The sequence below is a fragment of the Candoia aspera genome, chromosome 1, assembly GCF_035149785.1.
Source record: "Candoia aspera isolate rCanAsp1 chromosome 1, rCanAsp1.hap2, whole genome shotgun sequence".
In the NCBI taxonomy this organism is placed as follows: domain Eukaryota; kingdom Metazoa; phylum Chordata; class Lepidosauria; order Squamata; family Boidae; genus Candoia; species Candoia aspera.
In genome coordinates, this window is record NC_086153.1 from 207781203 (window position 1) to 207806131 (window position 24929).

The 24929-nt window shown below is 38.0% G+C and overlaps 1 protein-coding gene across 5 annotated transcripts in view; it reads right to left on the reverse strand.

The window, feature by feature from the left end:
• The window catches only part of ARHGAP15 (Rho GTPase activating protein 15), a 492562-nt gene that overhangs the window by 102544 nt on the left and 365089 nt on the right, over window positions 1-24929 (reverse strand). For all 5 annotated transcript variants that reach the window (XM_063318398.1, XM_063318397.1, XM_063318394.1 and 2 more), the window contains one exon: window positions 18910-19044. In XM_063318398.1, the coding sequence (XP_063174468.1) occupies window positions 18910-19044 (135 nt within the window). The remainder of the gene's footprint in view (window positions 1-18909; window positions 19045-24929) is intronic.

Genomic DNA, 24929 nt, shown 5'->3' on the forward strand with positions numbered 1-24929 from the left:
CAGAAGCAGAATAGGATTTGTCAATGAAGGCATCACAACAATTCTAGCGTACTTTTCTGCTAGTAGAGAAAGCCCTCTAAGAGGCCAATGGCTGTGCACTTTGAATGTACAGCCCTACATGTAAAGGTGTCTTCCTGCTGACAGCTGCACTATTCTTGTAGGCAACTGGTTCTTCACTAATGTCACAGCACAACTTGTCGAGGAGAGTTGCTGCTCACCAATGCTTGGGTGCGAGTTCAAAACTTACCTGAATGTCTTGAACAGAGCTACTGCAATCCAAAGATTATAATTTCAAATCATCGTACGTACTGTTTAACACTTTCCCACTCCTAATTCACCCAGCCTGGGGATATAGTCATGCAAGATGGTTAACATTGTAATACATATGCAGAAAACAAATCCTTGAAGAGTTCAGTATAAATAGAATCTTGTGTTAATACAGGTAATGGCTCAGTATCTTGCACTATATTTGATTACAGTGGGGATACAGACATCTCTTCTCCAACATCTTGCTCCAACAATTAATACTGGGATAGGGAACTTCTAGTTTACACACCTAATCCAGCCCTCCAGTGTAGCCCATTTGACTTGCAAGGCTCAATCAAGGCCTCACTCCTTCTTTAAAACTCCCCACAAGCCTCCCATCATCAGTAGTGAGAGTTGCCCTTGAAGGCTCACCAGTTGAAGTGCCTGCAAAACTGGCTGTGTTTCAGATTGAAGGAGAAGTCAAAGAACGAGGAGAAGGAGCAATCGCTTCTGCATCCCTCATCTCCCCATCCCTTCTCTGAGGAGGTACTGCTTCCCTCTGGGAATACAAAAAGCGGTGGCAATTGCAGTAGGATTGGGAGACTTGAGGGCTCCCTCAAACTTAACACTAGCATTATCCAAGTATAGATTTATCTGAGATTAGATTTTAGTAACTATTTCCATAAATGTTACTACCCAATAGGAACACGTGATGCAGATAGTAGATGGGAGTGCTCAGTGCTGACTGTGAGCTTCCCAAAAACAGTACTGTAGACTGATCACAGCTGGAAACAGGATACAATTGGATTAACTGGACCATGAGCCCAGTTCAGGAAAGTGACTAGAGAAATTCTCATTAATAATTCATAAGTGCAAACTTTTCTAGAAATGTGGCTATTGATGAAAAAAAAAGAAAAAGAAATGCAGCTCTTTGGCTGTTCAGCCTGACAATGTTTGCAGTGTTAAACCTGACCAGGGTAGTACATGCAGGCAGACTGCTTGGTTTTGGATGTCTGTTACCCACACAGCTACTAAACTAGGTCACAAGGTCAGAAGACAGCCAGGTTAAGCCAACTAGCAACAGCTAAGCTGTGTACAGTACTTTGTGGATGGACCTTGTAACTTAAGTAGTACAATGGAAGTAATTGCATCTTAAATAATGCCACCCATACTGAAAAGGCAGATATTTCAGTTCAGTGAGAAAAGAGGAAGGAAATTCTTTTCATAAGCAAGAGTTACTGAAACTCAGGGAGGGAAAAAACCCTTTCAAAAGTCATTAAGGCGACAATTCCTTTCATTGACCTAAGTTACTTGAAACCAACAGAAAATAAATATTGCTTTGAAACTAGGGCAATGCCATGGCCTTAATTACAAATAACATAAAAAAGTGGCAATGTAATAAAGGTTTTCTTGATTTTGGGATATTTCTCAGTTGGTCTTTTAGGGATTGTTCCTGTAACTCAGCACCAATTCCAGTTTACCCGTGACTTTAAAGCACCTGAGACTTTCTTTAAATTGAGGTGAATTCCACTAATCATTATATGCTGCTGTGTGCAAATTCTCTCTCCTCCCTCCCCACAACTACAGGTGGTCCTCACTTATTGACCACTTGTTCAGTGACTGTTCAAAGTTGCGACGGTGCTTAAGTAGTGGTATTTATGACTGGTCCTCAAAGTTCTGGCTGTTGCAGCACCCCTGTGATCACATGATTGCAATTCGGGCACTTGGCAATCAGCTCGCACTTACGACAGTTGCAGCCTCCTGCAGTCACGTGATCACCATTTGCGACTTTCCCTGCCTGTTTCCCACAAGCAAAGTCAACAGGGAAGCTGGCAGGGAAGGTCGCAAGTTGCTCTGGTAAGTCCCCCCTCAGACTTCTTGCACACTGTGCTGTGCCCTCCTTTCCTTGGCCTCCCTGAGCTTGTACTGACCTGCACCCTCCTTCCCTCAGCCTCCCTGCACTTGCATGGACCTGAGCCCTCCTTCCCTTGGCCTCCTGGCACTAGAGCACTCCTCTCCATCAACATGCATGCAGCCTGTGCTGGGCTTCCCAGGGCCTTATCCACCGCCCTATGGCACCCCCACATTCCTTACTTGGACTCCCGCCACTTCCCACTTAACGGCCTGCACATCTTCGGGTTACAATGGCAACTGGGACTGCCAGGATTGTTGTCGCTAAGTGATGTGGTCACATGACATTGAGCTTTATAACTGTATCACTTAGCAACAGCAATCTAGGTCCCACTTGCTGTCGTAACCCGAGGACTACCTGTATGTCCCAGAAAACTCCAGATTTGGGCATATGAGAGAGCTTGGCCTGCTTCAGACTGTAATAACTAAGCGGAACAGGTGCACAAGTTCATCAACCAAGAAACATCACATGGTACATAGCTTCAGATTAGGGCCAATGCTTTCCTCTGTAATTGCAAACAAACACCTTTTTTGGAGGGAATGAACTTCTGCAGTCTTGAAAGGGTTACCAAACTCTATACTTTTGCAGCTTGCCTGACTCCAACTTACAGCACTGAAGGAGATAACAGTGAACCTGTACTATAAAAGTAAATTACTATCATGAATATTAAGCATCAAGAATATAATAAACATGACTGCTTACAGGAGTCTGATTTATTGATACTGATTTGCTTGTAAATTATCACTCATTTTCATTTTTTTGAGGAACATGTGCAGAATAAAACCTGGGGGACAGCTCTGGGAGGCTTTGACATCTGCCACTTAATTCAGTTCTAACACCTTTGAGGTAGCCATATTTTGTTGTAGTCTCCTCCTCACTCCTGCTGAAGTATGTGCCATTTCTATTTGTATCTTTTTTTTCATCTCCAAAACAGGAAATGTCACTTTCTCTTCAGTTACCTGCCTAATAGAAGAGGTCTGTATGTGTGTGTGTATGTGCACAGAGGAAGGAAACTGAGTAAGTCACTTCGGATGCACTAATAGTGCTCTTGCCCTGTAATTTCTTTATTTTGTATCTGCTTCTACTGCCTTATATGAGATCAAGCTATTATATCCCCCAGCATTTATCACCTCTTAGGTAGACAAGATGGGGAGCAGCTTAGACACTAAAGCTATTGCTAATTTAACCTTTTTGTTCCAGAATTGCCATTTTTTCTTGTTTGTTTATTTATTTTGAAAACATTCAGACATATTGGTCAATCTATGGCGTTTGTCTCTATTCTTTTCTTCCCCCATCCCCAGACTTCTGTGCTGATTTTTTGATGATCGAGTGCAGTTGCATACTAGCCAGAGAGATAGAGAAACTTGAGGCTTTGGAGGGATCTTTTACTTCTAAGTAAATATGTGCATTTTGGGTATGGCCCTTTTTTATTGTTATCCTATAAAATTGGGGAATTAGCTCTCTCTAAAATTTTCATCCCCAAATGATTCCTTTTCCTCTTTTTTAAAAAAATCCACTTCTGGCTAATTTCTTTAAAGTGCTCTAGTATGGAAGTAACCTGAGTCCATGTACTTTCTCCTCTCATATTCTTTCTCTCTCTTGCAACATCTAATGGAAGAGGCACACTACATGGGAATCCTAAAAAACAGACTGGGGTATAGAAATTCTAATGTGATTGCTGTGCTCATGCTTACCTTAATTCACAGAGCAGTGCTGTTTTACAAATGTACAGATGCTTATCATACAATGTGAATGAGTATATGATAAGTGTGTGTTTCGCAGTTTTGTAAAACTACGGAGGATGGAAATTTAGCTTCTGACATATTAGAACACATCAAACCGCGAAGCTTCCTAAAAGAGGCTTTATTCTGTTGATCCTCTTGGCACTAGGATTTGGGATTGGATATCTCACAGCATGATTTTAGCAGCAAAAACTTTAGTTCAGTGGTGCTAAAGGGTTAAAAAGAGTAGGAAAGATTATGGGTGTTAATCTGATAGAACAGAAGCAAAGTGCCAGAGTTACAGATTCATAGGATGTCAGGCAACAGACCTGAAATTCTGCTGAAGCTAGAGCTTTGCTACCTGGATTCTAGATCTGATATTCCATTTCCAAATTAATGGATATACCATGGGTTTTGTTGCTGCTTTTGTTGTCTATGCTGGTATCACTTTGGGACATGTGCTATTTTGATAAGCTGAAAAGTATTTCTGGAGATTCTGAGTTAGAATTTCTCTCTCTTTGCTTTAGTTTGATTCAAGCCCTCCATTGCATGGCACTCATTTTAATAGCCATCAAAAGTTAAGAGCGGAAGAGTATGTTGATTCAGCTTCTATTAGACTTTGCTATTATTTATTCACACACATACCCTCATCCTGGTAGGCTGGTGTTCCTGAGAGGGATGAGCAAAGAATGCTGGGAGGGAATGCCAAGAACATATATTCCCAGCAGAGTCAAACAAGGTGTGAAGGTCTTTCCAACTGTCCAGCTAAAGCAAGTAGACACCCCTACTGGGCAGCAGCAATATGTCATTAGTTCTTATGGCTTAGGAAACTGAAATAAAGCAGGAGAACTGAGGGCTGGAGATCAAAAGAAAACTTTGAGGGTCCCCTATAACTCTTTTACATATTACTCAAGAAATCACAATCACTCTTGTCCTCTTTTAAACAATGTAGCTCATAACCAAGATCTGTATGGAAGTCTGAGCGAGTACACACTATACTTGATCTGAATTGGGCTTGTATTATCTCAGTTGTTTTTTACATGTCATTTTATTTGGTGACACTTTAACAGTGGGAAAGGCTAAATATCTCCATTAGACCCTGAAATAGCATCTGGCACATTAAGAAACATGGGAAAAGTAGTTCGGTTATTTCCCATTGGCAATAGGAAAGCGAGGAGGAGGAGGAGGAGGAGGAGGAGGAGGAGGAGGAGGAGGAGGAGGAGGAGGAGGAGGAGGAGATGATTTATTAACTTTATATGCTGCCCGACACCCAGCAACTGGACAGTTGGAAAGATGGGGATGGAAAGATTCCCCATTTCCCTGTCAATATCATGGAAGCCTAGAGACGGTTTAAAATGGGAGCTAAACACCATTTGCCAAAATGCCAAGGAGCAGATGCAGGGCCACAAAGTTTTCAGAAGTAAGTTATGGGTCAGGTGGCATTTGAAAGTGTTAGAGGACCTCAAGGTATGCTATCATATGTTGGAAGATGGGGAATGGAGGAGGCATCAATCAACCTAGAGGAGGAAGATTCAAGTTACAACTGGTAGAAAAGGTGTGGGAAGGGGAAAGTAGAATCTATTTTTTACTATCATTTTTTACAATTTGGCTCCAGTGAATGAACTGTGACACAATCAAGCATACCCCTGCTTTCAAAATGGTCAGCCAAATAAAATCTATCACAGTGGACAGAATAAACATAGAAGAAATTAATCAGCAAATTAGATATTTTTTAGAACTTCCCAATATAGAAGGCTACTTCTATATCAACTCAATAAAAGATGCAACTGTAATATTTTTAGGAAATATAAATTCCAGCAGTGTATTAGTAAGTATAAACATGTACAAAAACATGAACTCAAGATAACTAGAGGGACCATTTGGAACTACTTCATCTATTTCACTTCCTTTCAAAATGGTAGGATAATAATCATGGGAATCTATAGGGAAGGCTAGGAGAAATAAGTGATGATACAGGCATGATGAGATAATCCCACAAATTCTGCAATTTATCAGCATTTGTCCTGATATAAACACATCATTGTGGCATCTGTATGATGACATTATCAGATGTGTGTCATTTTGGTGTCATTGGGGTTTATTAAGGGTATCACTGATAATAACAAAGATATTGGAAGTCATCTTGTCTGCCTCCTGAGGAATCTGCATAACGACGAAGTAGCAACAGTAAGAACAGACCATGGAACAACTGACTGGTTTAGGATTGGGAAAGGAATACGGCAGGGCTGTATACTCTCACCCTACCTATTCAACTTGTACGCAGAACACATCATGCGACAAGCTCGGCTTAAGGAATCCAAGGCTGGAGTTAGAATCGCTGGAAGAAACATTAACAATCTCAGATATGCAGATAATACCACTTTGATGGCTGAAAGTGAAGGGGAACTGAGGAGCCTTATGATGAAGGTGAAAGAAGAAAGTGCAAAAGCTGGCTTGCAGCTGAACCTCAAAAAAACCAAGATTATGGCAACCAGCTTGATTGATAACTGGCAAATAGAGGGAGAAAACGTAGAGGCAGTGAAAGACTTAGTATTTCTAGGTGCAAAGATTACTGCAGATGCTGACTGCAGTCAGGAAATCAGAAGACGCTTAATCCTTGGGAGAAGAGCAATGACAAATCTCAATAAAATACTTAAGAGCAGAGACATCACACTGACAACAAAGGTCTGCATAGTTAAAGCAATGGTGTTCCCCATAGTAACATATGGCTGCAAGAGCTGGACCATAAGGAAGGCTGAGCAAAGGAAGATCGATGCTTTGGAACTGTGGTGTTGGAGGAAAATTCTGAGAGTGCCTTGGACTGCAAGAAGATCAAACCCGTCCATACTCCAGGAAATAAAGCCAGACTTCTCACTTGAGGGAATGATATTCAAGGCAAAACTGAAATACTTTGGCCACATAATGAGAAGACAGGACACCCTGGAGAAGATGATGTTGCTAGGGAGAGTGGAAGGCAAAAGGAAGAGGGGCCGACCAAGGGCAAGATGGGTAACCCTAACCCGTCCCTGGGGGAGCTGGGGGTGTTGACGACTGACAGGAAGCTCTGGCGTGGGCTGGTCCATGAAGTTACAAAGAGTCGGAAGCGACTGAATGAATAAACAACATTGAAAGCATCTAGTGACAGTATATTCTATAGCTAATTTAATGGAATATATCAGACTGGTATTCCAGAGATACTCTTCCTTTAGTGGCCTATTAAGGAATTCTGATTCTCCTCCCTCCCCCCTCCTTCCCCCAGGAAACCTGGGAATGAGAGTCTGTATTGCTGGAAGGGTATGAATCCTTCTCACTTCAAGAAATTACCACCCAAAGTCCATTGGACTTGGGTGGCTAAGACAAATTTGAATAAACAAACAAACACATCCCTGATTAGAAGATAGAGGTGCTCATTGGAATATTAGTGCTTTAATTTCCATAAAAATAGGTGCAATCACTTGCACCCCCATCTATTGTAATTCTTTGGCTATTGCAATAGAGCAGAAAATTGGGAGCCATACCTACCTTCCAAGTTAATATTTACTTCCTTGCTTCCACTAGCCAAAAACATTTTATGTAACTATAATTCATTTAAATTTTAAATATTATCACTTATTTGTAATTTTAGATTTTATTATACTTATATCATTTTAGTGTCTATTTTATAATTTAAATATAGACTGCATCCTGGACCTCACTCATAGATGTTAGTTTGGTTGTTTTTATTTTGTTTATTATCTATTAAGATAGATGTATGCATATTCACTAAGCACTCTGCTTGTCCTGGTCTACAACCGTAATAAATAAATTGATTAAATTGATATTTCCTTACTTACAGGCTTTTGACTAATGTCTCTTGGGATTTGTTTAAGGACTACCTACTGGTACTGATTCTTCAGTTTCCTAAATTGGAACTGATTCTAGCAGATTACTAAACCAGGCTGATCCCCAACAATGTTTCCCTTTCTTTGCCTTTTAATATTGTAAGCTCTAAGCCTGATAGACTGTTTTATCTGTCTATCTGTCATTTAAGGACACAGGATTTAATACTGGGAGGAAATTGGCTACACTGGCCATTAAATGTATCTGACTTATACACAATTTGAAGCCTGGAGACCTAAAGGGTGAACTTAACCTTCTGGGGATGACAAGGTTTTAGTACAAATGACTATATGATAATTTCTTTTAAAACTCTGCTCTACTGACTTTAAGGTAGTTTTTCACTTGAATAGTGATTATTTCTCACTTATTGTAAGTTTGCTTTCAACACTGTGATACCTAGAGAGGTCTGCAAATGCACAGACTTCATAAACCTGGAATCCCCAAATTAAATGGACTAGTATGCTTGTGAGACAGTCTGATAGTTCTTTAATATACCCAGTGTTCCAATCTATAGGTGAGGTGAAGGATGTTTGTGAAGCCATAAGCATTTATCACTAAATGATCAACTGCATGCAGCAACTCTTAATGTCTACTGTCATTCTCAGTCAGAAATCCATCACAAAGTTGCCTAGCCTTGGTTTAACAAAAAATGCTCTCTAGACAAGGCTAAGTGAGTTGAGGCATGTCGAGCCTCTAGATATAACAGTGAGAACCCCAAAATCTGTTCTAGGGTTGGGGGTTCTGTCTTGCCTGAGTAATGTATAAAGCATTTTATGACCTCCTTAACGTAGCAATTAATAAATTGGGTTTGATAGTAGTAGTTTTTTTTTTTTTTTTTACTCTTTTCCTACTGGCCCCTTGCCCCTATTCTGGAGACTGTCAAGCTCTACTGAAAAATGTTAAGCTGCCAGAGGAGACTTAATCACTGCAGAACTGCTAAAATCAGATGGTGAGCTGCAGTAATGTTCACCAATATGGATAGTTGTTTATTTAAATCAGTTTATATGGCACCCATCTGACAACAGCAACTGTGGGTGGCTAAAATAGAATTAACATTCAGTAATAATAGTAATAATAATAATAATAAATACATATACTGTAGTGGTAGCCAAGGACAACAACTATCAATACAAATAACGTCTATCACATGCCCCCCTTAACCTCCCAATCCCCACATCTAGGAAAACAGCCATGTTTTTAAGGCTTTATGAAATGCCAACAGAGTCAGGGGCCAACTGGATCTCATGGGTATGGTGTTGTAGATGGCATGTGCTGCAACAGAAAAGGCCCACTTTCTAGGTCCTACCATATGACATTCCCTGATAGACCATTCTTTACAGATGCCAACATAATAGTTTAAACTATAACGGTTCCAGTCTTTAAAATGCTAACAAGCCCAAGCCACCTAGTTTTAAGCCAATCATCTCTTTACAAGTACATACTTACTTTATAAGTAAATTATACAGTAGCAAGGTGGATGGACCAGTCACAAGGGCAATGGGTACAATGCTGGAAGACCAGGTTAGGGACAGATTGTCATGGAGAAAATCTATCTATGTGGTCACTAAGAGTAAAAAATGACTTGATGGCACTCACTCACTCACTCAATCAATCCACTAGGTGCCTTTGTGTAAAAAGTACTGATTGGATGATCCAAAAAAAGGGTCCTAGTTGAGGAGCAAACTGGCTTTAGACCTGGCCAATCAACCTTTTATCCTGCATTAACTGGCAGATAAATAAATCTTCTAGCTGCCTATGAAGGACCCTCTTTTTCCCCTTCATTGATGAGAAGGTGACTTTTGACTCAAACCCTAAAGAAAGATAATGGAGGATATTGGCTGCCCCATCAATAGATTGTCAATTACTCCTGTTGATCACAGTGCCACATGAGAACTCTGATATGCAGGTGAAATGTGCTACCATATTTGGAGGTTTTTTATACCAATTTATATTCTGCAGAGAATCAAACAGGGTTGTATTTTTCCGCCCTACTGAATTTTTATGTTGCTTCCATAGTTCAGGCATTCTGAAAATATAGTTCCCTCCTTAGATTGAATCAATAATCATATATGGATTGCACTTTATGCAGATGACACTGTCATTCTGTCTGAGACGGAGGTCAGCCTCTATCAGAACCTCCAGGCTCTAGCAATATATTGCCATATTGCCAAATGATGGTGGCCTTATTTCCTAAATGGCATGCCAACTGACATTATAATTAGAAAATTCATGACATTCAAATTGGATCCAATTTGTTAAATATCTGAAATGTATTGCAATCTACTGATTGGAAGCAACAAACTTGAGAAACTATACCTTGTGATCAGAAAGCTGCCAATGCTTTAAGTAGATTTGCTAGTTGTAATGGAAACAACTTTTTTTCAGCAACAAATTATTACAGATAAGGTGTGGAGCCTTCAGTTCTGCGGGGCACAACTTTGCATTTAGAAAGATGTAAAAGCCTTAGAAGCAACTCAGACAAAATTTATTTGGACTGTGCTTCATGTTCTTTAATCCATGTAAAATTAACTTCTTTAGCTGGTACTCTGAAATATTGGGTAAAACTAATTTCCTGGAGTGTGTTCTTGGGTTTCTCAATTGCTTTTCCCTGCTTATGCTTGGACCAGAGAAAGCCATGAAACAGAACAGAGTGTCTGGCTGGATCTGCAAAATGACAGAACCAAAGTCTTAGTCCATTGCTATAAGGACTAAGTGACTATAATATCATCACATAATAAAGAACAAAGTTGCAATCCAAGAATTATAGCATGACTTTCTTTTCTCACCCTTCCTTTTTTTTCCCCTTGATTCTTTTCATTAGATATACAATTCAGTAGTTGCAATACAATTACAAATATTCTTTTCCATTGCAAATATCACCAGGTTTCTCATTTCGAGCACTCTGGGTTTCATATCTACGCTCTGCTTGTTGTGAAGATTTCAGCTTGTGGATTATTCAGCCATGTGTATTTGAGTAATTCTTTCCATAGCAAGTCATGAGCTATATTTATAAGGTGACAGTTCAGTTTCTTGACTTAGTTATATGCAGATGTAGTTAATGAATAAGGGCTGATTATTTCATGCATCAGTGAATGGGAGAAGATGGTAACTTATTTAGTCAGGTACAACATGCTTTTCTAGCAGTGTAAAAATAGAAGCAGATCCCTAAAAATAAAGGATGTTTTAGAATTTCTTTCAGATTTCTTTGGGTGGTCTGTTTTTATTGTTTTAAAGAGGTAGTCTGTGCCACTGTAAAACCACTGAGCTGCTGAGCTTGCCAATCGGAAGGTCGGCGGTTCAAATCTGCGTGATGGGGTGAGCTCCCATTGCTGGTCCCAGCTCCTGCCAACCTAGCAGTTTGAAAACATGCCAATGTGAGTAGATTAATAGGCACCGCTTCGGCAGGCAGGTAACAGCGTTCCGTTTAGTCATGCCGGCCACATGACCACGGAAGTGTCTACGGACAAACGCCGGCTCTTTGGCTTTGAAACAGAGATGAGCACCATCCCCTAGAGTCGGTCACAACTGTACTTAATGTCAAGGGAAACCTTTACCTTTACCTTAAGTAAATTCAAGCTAACCTTGCTTCTACTTCAGCATGCCAATATGTTTTTGATCCACAAAAAATCCAAACATTAATAGATGGTGAAACTGAGTATCTTATTTCTTGGCTAAGTTTCTTTTTTATCCATTAGCCTGCCATTACATTTTGGCTCTCCTCCTCCTCTTCCTCCTCCATCATCATCTCAGTAGTTCACTGGATACAAGTTACAACTTTGGTGATCAACTGCTCTAAAGGATGGACATGCTGTCGGATGAATGTTCATTTTATGTGATATAATCCAACTTAGCATTATACGTATGTAAAATTAATGTACAATTCATAGAGCTCTCTAGGATTCTTTGCTATGTAAAGGAATTTGTCATGAGCACTGATGGTGAGCAGGAGGGGGCCCCTATCCAGGGGGGAAAGAGCATGCATAGTAGACAGAATTTGATCTGTCATTCAGAGAGACACAGAACAGACCTGCCTTGACTTTTGGGGTTTATCTGTATGGGCTTTCTCATGCTTCTTCAGTTTGGTAGGATTTTCTGTCTACTGTAGCAGTAATAAAACACTAGAGACTTATTCCTTGTCTCGGCGTGGTTCCTGCTTGTCAGGACAGAATTCCTCCACAAAAGTGCAAGGGTTTCTTGATAAGTCATTTAATTGTAGAAAAGAACCACAGAAGAGTTTACTAAAAGTAATAATAGTATTGTAAGAACAGTGATTTTAATTTTCATTCAGTCCATGTTGATTCATTCCTAAATGCAGTTCTCCTCCTTTTAGTATGTATTCTTGACTGTTTCATATCCACTTCAAAAAATAAGGAGGGCTTCAAGAAATAGTTTTGGTGAACTCAGAATAACAACTGCATTTATTTTGTACTGATGGCTCTGTTGCTCCACAGTGATAGAAGTAGCACCCTCTGCTGCCGAGGAAGAGGAACAGTTGATGTCAGGAGAACTTCCAAGAGATTCTGCGTATTGTGGCAATCAATTTGTGAGTTTCTGTATTTTCCTCAGCATGGCTGCTGACTGCTCATGCTGCCCCAAATTATCTTACATTTCCTCCTTCAATTCTGGCATTTCTCAAATGGTTTATTGGAAGAGGGGTTCTTCTGGCCTGATGTCAGAAAAGAAGCTATCTGATAAGAGCTTTAACCAATCATTAAGACATGCTTACAACAAACTATAGCTGTAGAAAAAATACAAAGAGTTCCAAACTAACAGCCAAGAAATAAAATTAAATAAAATCAAAGTTAAATGTTTGTTTCAAATGAAGTTGATGTCTTCAATGCTAATGCTACGATTTGCCCTATGAAGTATGCTCCCCAGGGAGCAGCTTTTAACAAACAAGAAGGGAATATTTGAGACAACATTTGTTTATCCTTGTACATGATACACTTAACACACTTAACTGCCCAAGTAAAGAATGATATAAAATATTTTAAAGGATGAATTTACATGTTTCTTTTAAATCTAAAAATTATCAGGATTTGGAACTCCATGTCAGTTTAAACAGGATTGTGTAGGAGTCATATTAGAGGAAGAGTTGAGCCAAATTTCATACTTAATCATAACGATCAGAAAGCACCTCTTATTTTCAGTAATTTCCAGCAGTTGTTGCAAATATTTGTGCTATTTCACTGTTGTTGTTCCCAGTATGAAGCATGGATATGCATGAAATGAATGGGAGATTTTCCTTCAACTTTCATTTGCTTTTAGTGTTGAAAGAATGCCTAAAATAATGTAGAATAAGAAATTAACAGAAAGAAAATAGCGAGTTCCATTCTTTACCAAGTAAGCCTCAGGCAGTTTCAAAGGTGAGGAAGGGACAAGAAATATCCACAAGTTAACTTAATTTTTATGATTCCATTCAGTGATTGTATGTGATATTCAGTGCAATTTATTGATCACATCACTCAGTTTTACCTGACATGATGGCTTCAGCTGTAAACCAATTAAAGGGAAGCAAAAGTAAAGAAAAATGGTATGTAAAAATGGTGAAGCAGAACATCAGTCAGCACCGAAACAATCCACCTACTGGCTATTTCCCCCAGAAAGTTGGTCAAGTGTGTTAAATATGCTGCTTTCTAAGCAAGGTAGGAAAAAAATGTGGGTGCTCTTATTAAAAACAAAAAATAAACCATGACCTGGTGTAGCATGAATGACATTAATTTTACACCCTTGATCTGATCTCTGTCTAATACTTGAAGTCATATATCAGGTAGTTTGGACAGGAGAATAGTAATATACTCATGCAAACTACTGCTGTTTCCTAACCACCACCACCACAACATTTTTTTTTAAAGACCAGAGTGGTAAAAACATCATTTTTTAAAGTGCTCTAATGGATTTGTACCACTTGTAAATAGATTCTCAGCCCTACAGAAACAAAATTATGAAATTATTTCAAATTGTGAGTTCCTATAATGTTTATAGCATTCAGGAAATGTTTGACAACAGGGTAGAATGGGGCAATATCAAGTTATCATATTTCTTCTAAGGTTTTGAAACCTATAGATTCTTGTTTATTATTTAAAGGGAGGAGGAACTGAAATACTTGACAGTGCTTGTTTTAGTGTGACTGAATATGTCTGATAATCTACAGCTTCCATGTAAAAAAGTGGGACCCCCCACCAACAACTCTAAAGAAATGAAAGATACTGTTTTGAATAATTCAAAACAGGATATGTACATCTTAAGCCCACACTGGGATCATTATATAATCATGTATGGGAAGCCCCCCCCCCAAAATAGGTAATTACAATTTAATTAGATCTTTAAAAAGGTGGAGAAAATTGTCCAGTGTCATTCCTAGTCACAAAACAGAAATAGCAGACAACGTTGTATGTGTGTGTGCACGTGCACCTTCAAGTCAGTGATGACTCCTGGTGACTTCCTGGACAAGTCCCTGCAGTTTTCTTGGCAGGACTTCAGAAGTGGTTTGCCATTGCCTCCTTCCTAGGACTGAGAGAGAGGGCCTGGCCCAAGTCATCCAGTGGCTTTGTGCCTAAGGTGGGACTCACCGTCTCCATGTTTCTAGCCTGATGCCTTAACCACTAGACCAAACTGGCTCTAAGACAACTTTGATTTGCATAAATCTCTGTTTTCTACATAGCTTTGTTTGTTTTGAAATACTGTTTACATTTCCAGTTGATTTTGATGTACAGCTCTGTATTCTTATTCCCTATAGACACAACCTATTACAGTCGTGGCCTCACGTAAAAGAAAAAGAAAAAAAATCTTTAGCATCCAATAACCTGGTAATTTTTGCACAAATTGAGGTGCTGACTTTTTGAAACTATAGCCAAACTCAGTTTCTAACAATAGTACTGTCTTTTTATTTGGTATAGTTTAACTTTAAATCTGTAACAAGATGATTATGGATCAAGACCACAACTATACCCTGTAATTAAAGAGGTCCTGAATTAATGAGAGCACATGAAGCAATAAGTGCTAAATATTTTGTTAGATCACTTCAAATTATAGGCAAAAGCTCATATGATTGAATTATCCTTGAATCAATCAATCCATTTGTAAAGCAATCAATCATATAGAAAACTAGAAACCAAAGAGACAGTCCATCTAGATTTCTCTTTAGGCTTTGTGGGTGTCGGTGTGGGTGGGCGGCTGGGTGGTGGTGGTTTGAGTCACCTAATGATGTTTCTTCAGTAACACTGAAACATTAGCAATTCATTTTATTTATTTATTTTTCACATTTCTATTACCACCCATCTACCCCCAAGAGGGGGACTCTGGGTGGTTTACAATAAAATTCTCCTTAAAACCTCGACATAAGAAAATCACTGAATCAACACCGTCAATACTAAAATAATAAATATAAATATAAAATCCAAGTGGGAAAACTTCCATTCGGTAGGGAGAACTTTACGTCACCAGCCACCCCCAGGAAGAGCTGTTGCCCTTCCCATCCCAGGCAGAACCAGGTCTTCAAACCCTTCTGGAAGGTCAGGAGTGAAAGGGCCTGCCTCACCTAGCGGGGTAGAATGTATTTCTGTATTCATCTATTTTTGAATTTTAAATTTAATTCTGATGGCTGTACTGTGCCATTTATTGCTATTTTCAGTTGAGCGGGAACAGTTCTCTAATATTTGTGTAGAAAACTTGCATGTTTCAGAAAAATTCTTTTTGATCCAGTGAAAGGGCTGCTCTTTCTTCTTAAGATAATGGGGAAGACATATTTCATTAGCTTGGAATGAGTTGCTTGGTTTCATGCCTATAATAACAAACCATAGTTTGCTGTGACATCCAAACACAGCCAATATATAAATCAAACAGATTTGCCTAGATGCCTATGTCACTGACATACGGTTCACAAAGGAGTATCTTTACTATCAGATGGGAAAGACTTTGATTTATTTTTAATGTAATACCTGAGAAATCACTGGGGGAGTGAGATTGTTTTCAAATCAGGACAAGATCCAGAGTGCTTTACACACTTACAATATATCACCCCAAGAAACTTATTGTAACTGCCAGTTCTGGAACCTGGAAACAGCAGAAGGAGCTTAGAATCTTAGTTCCTGCAAAAGAACTTGTGAAGGAAATCCATTACAAGTATGATAGTTTTATGCCACTTCAAAGGTGATGTAGATTTGCTGGCAGAATCTATGAATTACATTCATAAAATGAATTATTTATATTCATGGAGTTAGAAGAGCATATGCAGAAATATAACCACTATTACATTTTATACAAATATAGGAGATAACTCCATTGTGATGTGTATATACAGTGTGTGTGTGTGTACTGTATATTACATATACCAGATGTAGAGCACATACTTTTATGATTATTGAAAAGGCAGCAAGCTTTTTTCTCCCCAAATAACACAGAATTTAGGAAATTTTGATTATGTACAAACTAACCAAATATAGCAAGGGGGAAAATGAATCTATTATGGTACCTGTGCAGAATGGCCTTCAGTTTTCTGAACAATCCATTCAAGTGCAAATGTTTATATTTCTGACTATTGTATAGAAATGCTACAGAACTGAATCTCTGAGTAGGTCCTGAGCTTCTTCTAATGCTGTTTTTTAGTAGCTGTTAGGCTGTTCTTAGGCTGTTTTACACCAGCTGTTGTCTTTCTTAAATACTAAGGATCATAACTGGTGATTTTATTTATCCTATCAAATCGCAATACATGTTCCTCTTGAGTGGAGAAGTGGAGGACAAATTTGGGGTCTTATTTTTTTAAAAATATGACTTTAGCCTATTCATACCTCCCAAACCTCATTACATCAGCATCTTTCTGAATTTTGCAATGTGATTCAATAAACAAATGTGCATATTTGGGAATGTATATAAAATGTTTTGCATTAAACAAAAATTATTTGCAAGAAGTGCATAAACCAGGAGTGTCATAAAAACCTAAATATTAGGAAAGCATAGATATAACATGAGGAAAGTATAGGTATAAGATATAAACAAAAATGTGTACAAATTTCATATAAACTATTTCCCCTACCAATGCAAACTTATTCATGAACGGGTCAAAAAGAACTTACATTTTGGAAACAGCAAATTGACACATTTGCCAGTTCTGTTGCCTTTATTTTTGAATCAAATCAAGTCCAATAAAATATCAAACCACAATTTTTTTTCTTTGAAGTAATTATTTTTTTAAACTACTCATCCTAACATTTTTTATAACAGCTTTCAGAACCTGAACAGGAATTTACAGCAACTGAATGAAGAGAAATTGACATTAATCTGTCATACCAAAATATGAATGAACCTTTGGAAGAGGTAACTCTAATTCTCTCCCTATGTTCTAAAATCAAACATACAAATGTATTATATGCTACCTTATTCATCAAAGCTAGGTGAAAACTATCCCTAACTAAGCCACCTTAATACTATTTATGTGAAGAAGATAAGTTCTTTGAGAATGAAGTCAAAGATAGAGACTATAGTTTCACCTTGCAGTTTAAATCTGGTTCTATTTGGAAGGTTGAATAGAAGATGAAAAAGAAAGGTAGGCTGGCACAGAGAATTGTGTAATAAAGTAAAGAAGGAACCGATTTAAACCCAGAACAATGTGATTTCAGAGATAGTCTATACATCAGCAGGAGATTAAAGGCCAAGAGTGCATGAAAACAGTTGAATATGATACAACCTCCATCAGATATGAGCCAACACTATCTCCTTGAAGAATTAAACAGTCAGTGCTTCAAGAGAACAGAGTTGGTACACTTCAGGTGATTTCTTGTGCGTGGTAGAATAAGAGATCTTGAAACAAAGATCTCCTTATTCTGGTGCATCACAAAAAGCTGCATCCAGCATACAAAGCAATTATTTGTTCAGCACTGCTTTCCTGTGAGATAATTGCATGAATTGTGATGTGTGAGATGAATCTCCAAAGACAATATTCAGTGTTCTATTCATCCTCAAGATGAAAAGGGAGAAAGTAGAAGGGAACTATGAATTTTGCCTCCAAAGGAGGCTCACTCCTCAGCGTATTGGTGTTATTGCATACTTAACCACCACAGGGCATCTCTAAGCAGCCAAAAGAAAAAGGAAGAATTCTGCAAGATTTATTTGGTTTTTTTATACAAGATGCTGGCCGTAAAGAGCTTTTGTTAAACCTAAAGACTTTTATGAACATAAAATCAAATTAAACAGCACATTAAGGGTTCTATCTTTTCTGACTGATGTGCACGCGCAAACAACTCTCATTAACAGTAATGGCAGTTACGCACGCGCATCAATCGGAGAACAGATCCCTAAGTGCTTTATTGTTTTTCCTGGAGATTTTTCTCTATTGGACTTTAATTAAGCTCCTGCTAGGCTTACAAGTTTTCCATTTTTTCAGGTCTTCTTTTCAGAAAGAGAACAAAAGTGAAATCAGTTTCTTTGCTAGATAAGATTGCCCCCCTCCCCCAGTGTTACAACTGTGGCAAAGATACCAAAATTAAAGATCTGTTAGAAACAGGACACCTGTCTTGAAAGGGAAATCATGCCACCCTGAAATAGATTTGGGGGGGAAAAAAATGACTTGGCCTGTGATGTTAACAACAGCTTGATTGACACAAATCAGCAGGTGAAACTTCCCATGCTTTTGATGTTGATGAACCTGCTGTTGATGATACAACTACAGGATGGCAAACCTAAGCTGGCAAAATAATAGTAATAGTAATAATAATAATATGTTAGAAAATGTATTATGGGCACTATGAATTTGGGATTACAGAAGACAAATCTTTCACTGTATTGCTATTATACACACAATTTCCTTTTTCTGAGACATGCATATACTGTATAATATTTCAGATTATGAATATTAATCCTGCCCAACAGTGTCATGTTTGGGGTGCATTAATTATGAGCATAACATGTCGGAGACATCACACATGCAATTATTTCTCTCAGTCTACTGAGCTTCTCTAAGACAGCCCACTTCCTTAAAATATATTGATAAATGCCAAAGCAATTCAAATAAGAGGTGAAATCATAGATGAAGGTAGGCAGAACAGGTAAAAAAAGCATTCTGGATGCATCTCTTCTGATCTGAAGCCTTTTTTTTTTTTTTTAGAAAAATCATATAGGTATTTAATTAACTACTACTGTATGTGATATACTTACTTATTGCCTTCACAAACTGTTCAAAGAAGCAGTATGGGAACAGTGGCTCAGGCAGCTCTCTGAAAAACATCTTGAGTGCTCCGGTGACAACGTGGATGTCCTCCCACTGGCTGTCGTCCAAATTCAGCTTCTCTTCTGGGAAAACACGAGGAGAAATGGAACAACTGGTTTTAATGAAACAATTACAAGACACTAATTATTATGTTAATGTTTGCCTACTATCATCAGCAACCGTTAACAGCCTTCTGCACCTAGAGGTTTGGTGCTGTGCATGTTTTTTTTTTCTCCTTTCTTTTTTTTTTTTTCTGTAGGAAGAGAACATTTTCAATGGAATACCATCTGTAGGAATGCAGCTAACAGAAAAAACAAAAGCAAAACCCCCCGAAACAAGAACAAGAGGCACAAAGAGACAGTAGCATTGACACAGTATGTCAAATATGTTTATTCCCAGAATGCATCAGTAGAAAAAATTAGCATCATAGCTCAACATGATTCAAAGCTATTTGATTTCAAGGCCAAGGGGCTAAGAGTTGCCAATGATGACCGGCTCAAGGGACTGGCCTAAAGTCCTTGCTGCACCAGCAGGAGACATATGCTAAACACAGGAATACAAAATGAGTTATTGCTTTACATGTGTTACTCTTACTATGTACAAGGGAATAATGGGCAACACTTTTTTCCTTCTTCTTCTTCTTCCTGAATGCAATGCCATCAAGGAATTTGGGGAGGGGGAGATATTAATTCCTGCTTCAAAAATATTTTGTTTGTTTTTTTAAACTTGAGAAAGATTCGCCCAGCAACAATATTAGACAGACCCCTGTTGGCCTACCTAAGCTATGCAAAGCTGTCAAAAACGATAACACGCTAAATACAAACCACACATGCTTGCAAAACTGATTTTCTGAACAACAGAAATCCTTTCTTTTGAAGCTTGACTGAGCTGGAAATTTAAATATAAAAGGAGAAGAAAGGCAAAAAATTATTTTAATAGAAAAGATTGGGAGATTATTACTTTGCTTTCCTTTGAATACTTGTTAGAAACATCTGGTATTATTTTAAAGCAACAATAAAACTACAGACCTGACAAAACTCACAAAAAGTGAAAAAGCCTGTCAGTCTGAATTAAAGGGAAGTAACATTTTCTATAGTATCACCTGTTCCCCCAAATGACAGAATTCTTAAAAAAAACTAGCATTGTTTTTACTGAGATGTTCACTTAATATGTTCGCATAAAACTATTAGAGAACAATCCACAGCAGTTTAAAAAAATACAATCCCAGTAATTTTGCCAAATAATTAAGTAGGCCTTATTTAGCTCCTGGTAATATTATTCATAGTCATATGTGGAAAAAATATTTTTAAAAACTGTACATTATTTCTCTCTAATATTTGCTTCTCTTTCTAGAAGGAATTTAAATTTAAGACAGACCTGACTTTTTTTTTTTTTTTTTGCATTGACACTCATATATCTTTTTGGGTGAATCATTTTTTTAAAAATTTATTTACTGAAAAGTATACTTTTAAGTGTTTTTTTTTAAAGCAACTCATCAATCACATTGACTTTACATCCTCACAGAAAGAATTCACTCTTGAAATTTAATAAAAGAGTGGGCTTAAAACAAAGCAAGCAAATCAGCAAAAACCTTCAAGATCAAATTTGATTGATTGCATTTCAACAATTAGTCTTTTATTTATTTATTTTCTCAACACACCATTGAAATAGGCAGGCAGTGACTTAGCAGGCCAGTTTTACACAGTTGTCTACTCACAATAGCATCAAAAGAAGAGACCTGATGGGGTTTACTGTCACTTTAAAGAACAGGGTGGGTTTTCACATTGTTGAAATCTGTCAGATATTTTGAAATGTCCTTCTCACTATGGTGCCACACCCCCTGCGTGCCCTTATAATAAAATTGGTTTTACTCCTGATTAAATCATTTTCTCCCTACCCTCTACCATACTTCTCATAATGGACCTGTGTGCACTACAGCTGGTGTTCTTCCCATGGTACCAATTCTTACTTTATCTTTTAAGCACTTTGCTGCTAAGATCTCATGCAGAGTGCTTATGTTTTGTTAAGAGCTTCATTCTTAGAGAAATAGCTTAACACATGTTCTAAAAATGTTGTACAACTTATTGCTTAAAACACATTTTGAAAATGTATAAGCACTGTAGCTCTGGCACAAATCTTTAAGTAGAAACCTTTAAAAAAACAGAACAGAAAAAAAAATATCTCTGGCTTGGGAGTTTTTTTTTACTCCCCCCCCCCCCATGCATTTGGTTGAAACATCTAAAGTGGAATACACTGATCTGAAGACATTACCAAGAATTATCTACCCAGATTTTTGCACTGTTTCCAGATCTTCAAAGAGAAGTGTTAGGAATTATCATCTTGAAAACAAAGGGTGTCATTTTACCCTCAAGCAATAAATGACTAAATAAAGTTTGTTGAAAGGAAGCATGCCAAATTAAAAGGAAATTAAGCTCCCCCCTCCCCCACCCAAGGTAGTCCTTTAATTTTTGTCATTAGCCACAGGAGACATTTGAATAAAGTTGAATGTAGACTGTAATAGGACTTCTTCAAGTGTGGCCTTCTTGGGAGAGAACTGTCAATCTTTTATCAATTCCAAGGGGTGTACAGTTTATGTTTGAATATGTGTGTGCAAACACACACACATACAATGGAGAGTATATGACAAAATGTGTGAATCTGAAGATAGTACTAACCAAGCAAATTTGTTTAGTTTAGTTTAGTTTAGTTTTTGCAACAACACCGGCAAGAAAATGTTTCAATGGATCATCATCTCATTAAGAAGTCTGCTCCTTCATGCAGCTTTCTAGTCTGCTAGGAACTCAACCAAGCCTCACAGCTTTTCTTTTAGTTTACTCAAATGATATACAACTGTCCTTAGTTTCTGGCACCCAGTCAATCTTTTATCAGGCAGTTTTGAAAGCCACCTTTTATATTTTTAAAAGAATAATGTACTTATCAAAATCACAAAGTTTCCCAAGCATGCTGATATATCCATCTTATTTTTCTGTAGCACGATACAGTCTCCATTTCTGTCTGCACACAGTGCAATTAGGGATTATGATGATAATCAGCCATAGCAGGATTTGCAGTGTGGTCCCATGACATAGGGCTATCACTGTACATCTGACTTAGAGCAATGCTGTATCACTGTTTTGTGTTTGTGCTGAAAAGTGCTCTAGGTCATAAGCTGGCCAGTTCACATCCCCTAATATTAGTGGGAGATTAACAGACAAATTCTTGGAATAGGTAAGGTCCCATATTGAGTGAAGAAAGTGCTTTATTACACTTCTGAGTATGAATGAGAAAATATGAATATGATAAACATGAATTTTGGTCAGACTTAAAGAAAGGACTACTTCCTTTAAGTACTCTCTTTATATGCAGTGTGGTTAAACAACAAACAAGAGAATCTCACCACCATCACCACCACCCCACCCAGTAGGGAAGGTGGAAGTCATAAATAAAAATATATGAAGACAGACTGAGGGAAAGGAGGAATAAGTAAATTCAAGCAAGGAAATCTTTTTTCTTGGTGGGTTCAAGTATCTGGAGATCTGATCTGGAACATGGATTGACTGCTTGTGGCAACACTATCTGCATCCATCTGATCTTAAACTGTATATTCATAAATATATCCGGCATTACAGAAATGCTATATGTCTCTGATGCTTTCTCCTTCCAAAAGGAGGTGTGCTCCTGACACTTCTCACCACTAAAGCAGAGTTGCTATTTAGGGGCAGGGAGCAAGGTACAATAACATAAAACGACAGCAGTTTACATTTTCTGAACATTTTTGGAAATAACACTTCATCAGCTGAAAAATCCATCTCCTGGCATGTTATAGCATGTTAAGATCACATTGTCAGAGACCCTTTGTGCTCCTTTTTCAGTGTACACTCTTTATATATGTAGAAATAGTAGATTTAGAGTAGGGCTTGGATTCTGAAAGGGCTTTCTTTCTATTTTGGTTCTGGAAACTGCCAAACACAGACAAAAGGTCACCGACTGCTCCCTAGAAGTCAGGAGATATTCTTATATATTGTCTCACCTAGCTAATCTGATTCCTAAGGGATTGTTTTTCAGATGTTCTTTCTGGCAGAAGACTGAAGAGACCTTAATTAAATCTTTATGTTTGACTAAATACATAGGTATTCATAAGCACATCCCAAAAGGTGATACCTAGCTGATTTTGCTTATCAGTAACCCTCTGGACATGTGTTAATTCTTCTGTCTGCTTTAGGAGGGCAATATTCCCATCTGCCTTTTTAAAAATAGATATATCAAAAGCTATTTCTAGAGACTTTCGTAACTGTTTACATTTGCAACATCTTGTAACATACGGCAGCTTTCTATGCATCTTCCTGTAATTTACATAAATGCTTGTGTAAATTACCCAGGAACCTTTTTTTAAAATGCAAATCACCCTGCTTTCATTCTCTGATGTGTGTATGTATGTATGTACAGTATGCATGTTCCTCTGTTCAGACTTTCCAAATGCAGATTCCTTCAGTGTAAACCACTGTTTGCACACAACTTTCAGCAGCATGCTTTTCTATCAGATATGTGTTGCTGTGCATTTACAGATGTTTGATTTGGGAAAAACAGTCACTAATGGACTTTGCACTATTTGCACTACTACAAAATCTGGTGGTTTAGGAATGCCCAAATTACCTTCCATGAGAAGCTGCACTAGAGGGTTTTTTTTTCCCCAACCTGGATTTCTTAATACCAGTTTTTCCAGCTTCAGTCCAGACAATTAGATGAAACCCAGACAAGAATGTCTGACAAATAGGGAGTATTTATACCACCAGAAAGTGTCTTGTATGCACATTGGAATTTTAATGCTGGCAGATGATAACGTAACATAGCTGATCATAAATAAGAAGTTCTCAACATGCAAGAATAAAGTAGTTTGGGTAGCCTTTGTAGGACAACCAAGCAAACCATAACAACAAAAAGGTTCATTTCTTAAGGCTTCTCTTTCCTTTTCCAATGAAACAGTGATATGGCTACAAGTGACTACCACAAGCATGTTGGATCATACTAATATGAGGCTAGTCTTATGTCTGATTTACAGCAACACCCAATTAATTTGCTTCTGAACTCAAAAGAGTATTATGGGGATGGAGGCAAATACTTTATCTTCCATCAGATGCTTTGAGAAGTATTGCTTCTGAAGATTGGTGTTTGTTTATCTATTGTAGCTAACAGCTGATAGAGTTTTCTTCCACCCCTTGGCCATAATATCAGTTTCCAATGGGTTAGCCTACCTACTGCAGATCACATAATTAAGAACAGGATCAAACAAGAAACACCCCACCAATGGTGCCCTCAAAGCATATCACCCCAGTCACCAATAAAAATGAAACAAGGCTTATGTTGTTTAGGAATATGAGCTATGATGCCTCTTACCAACAATACAAAAACTGTATTTAATTTCTCCAGAGTGTTGGCATCTATCACTTCAAACGGGTGACTACTGAATGGAAAATTGATGCAGCTACTTAACATTTTGACGTAAATAGATGTTAATGCAGATCCAAGAGCAAGAATGTTGCCTATGTAGGCATTCACGCATTACTAGAATACCCATTTCCATGGTGCTTACGGCTACATTAGTGAATAACTGTAACTAAAAAGCACATGTTCTGTGCCTGTTGGAGGGCTTTTGTTTATTGCAGTTCTCTGAAACTTCAGTTCATGGACCTGAGGGCAAGCTGGAAAAACCTGGCATTGCTAATTTAAATCTTAATTGGAGTTAGAGGGAAATAAGATTACATTGGGGTAGGCTTATTCTTGGAAGGATTCCACTGATACCATTGAGTCACCCCGATCAGAGATGAACTCTGCCACTGTTTCTGCATGAGGAAGTTCACTATATCCAGCAAAATCACAAGCAGTTCAGAACACATACCCAATGAGAACACCCTTGTTCAAAAGGTTTCTTGAAACATACTCAACAGGCAACCCAAATTAGACTTGATAC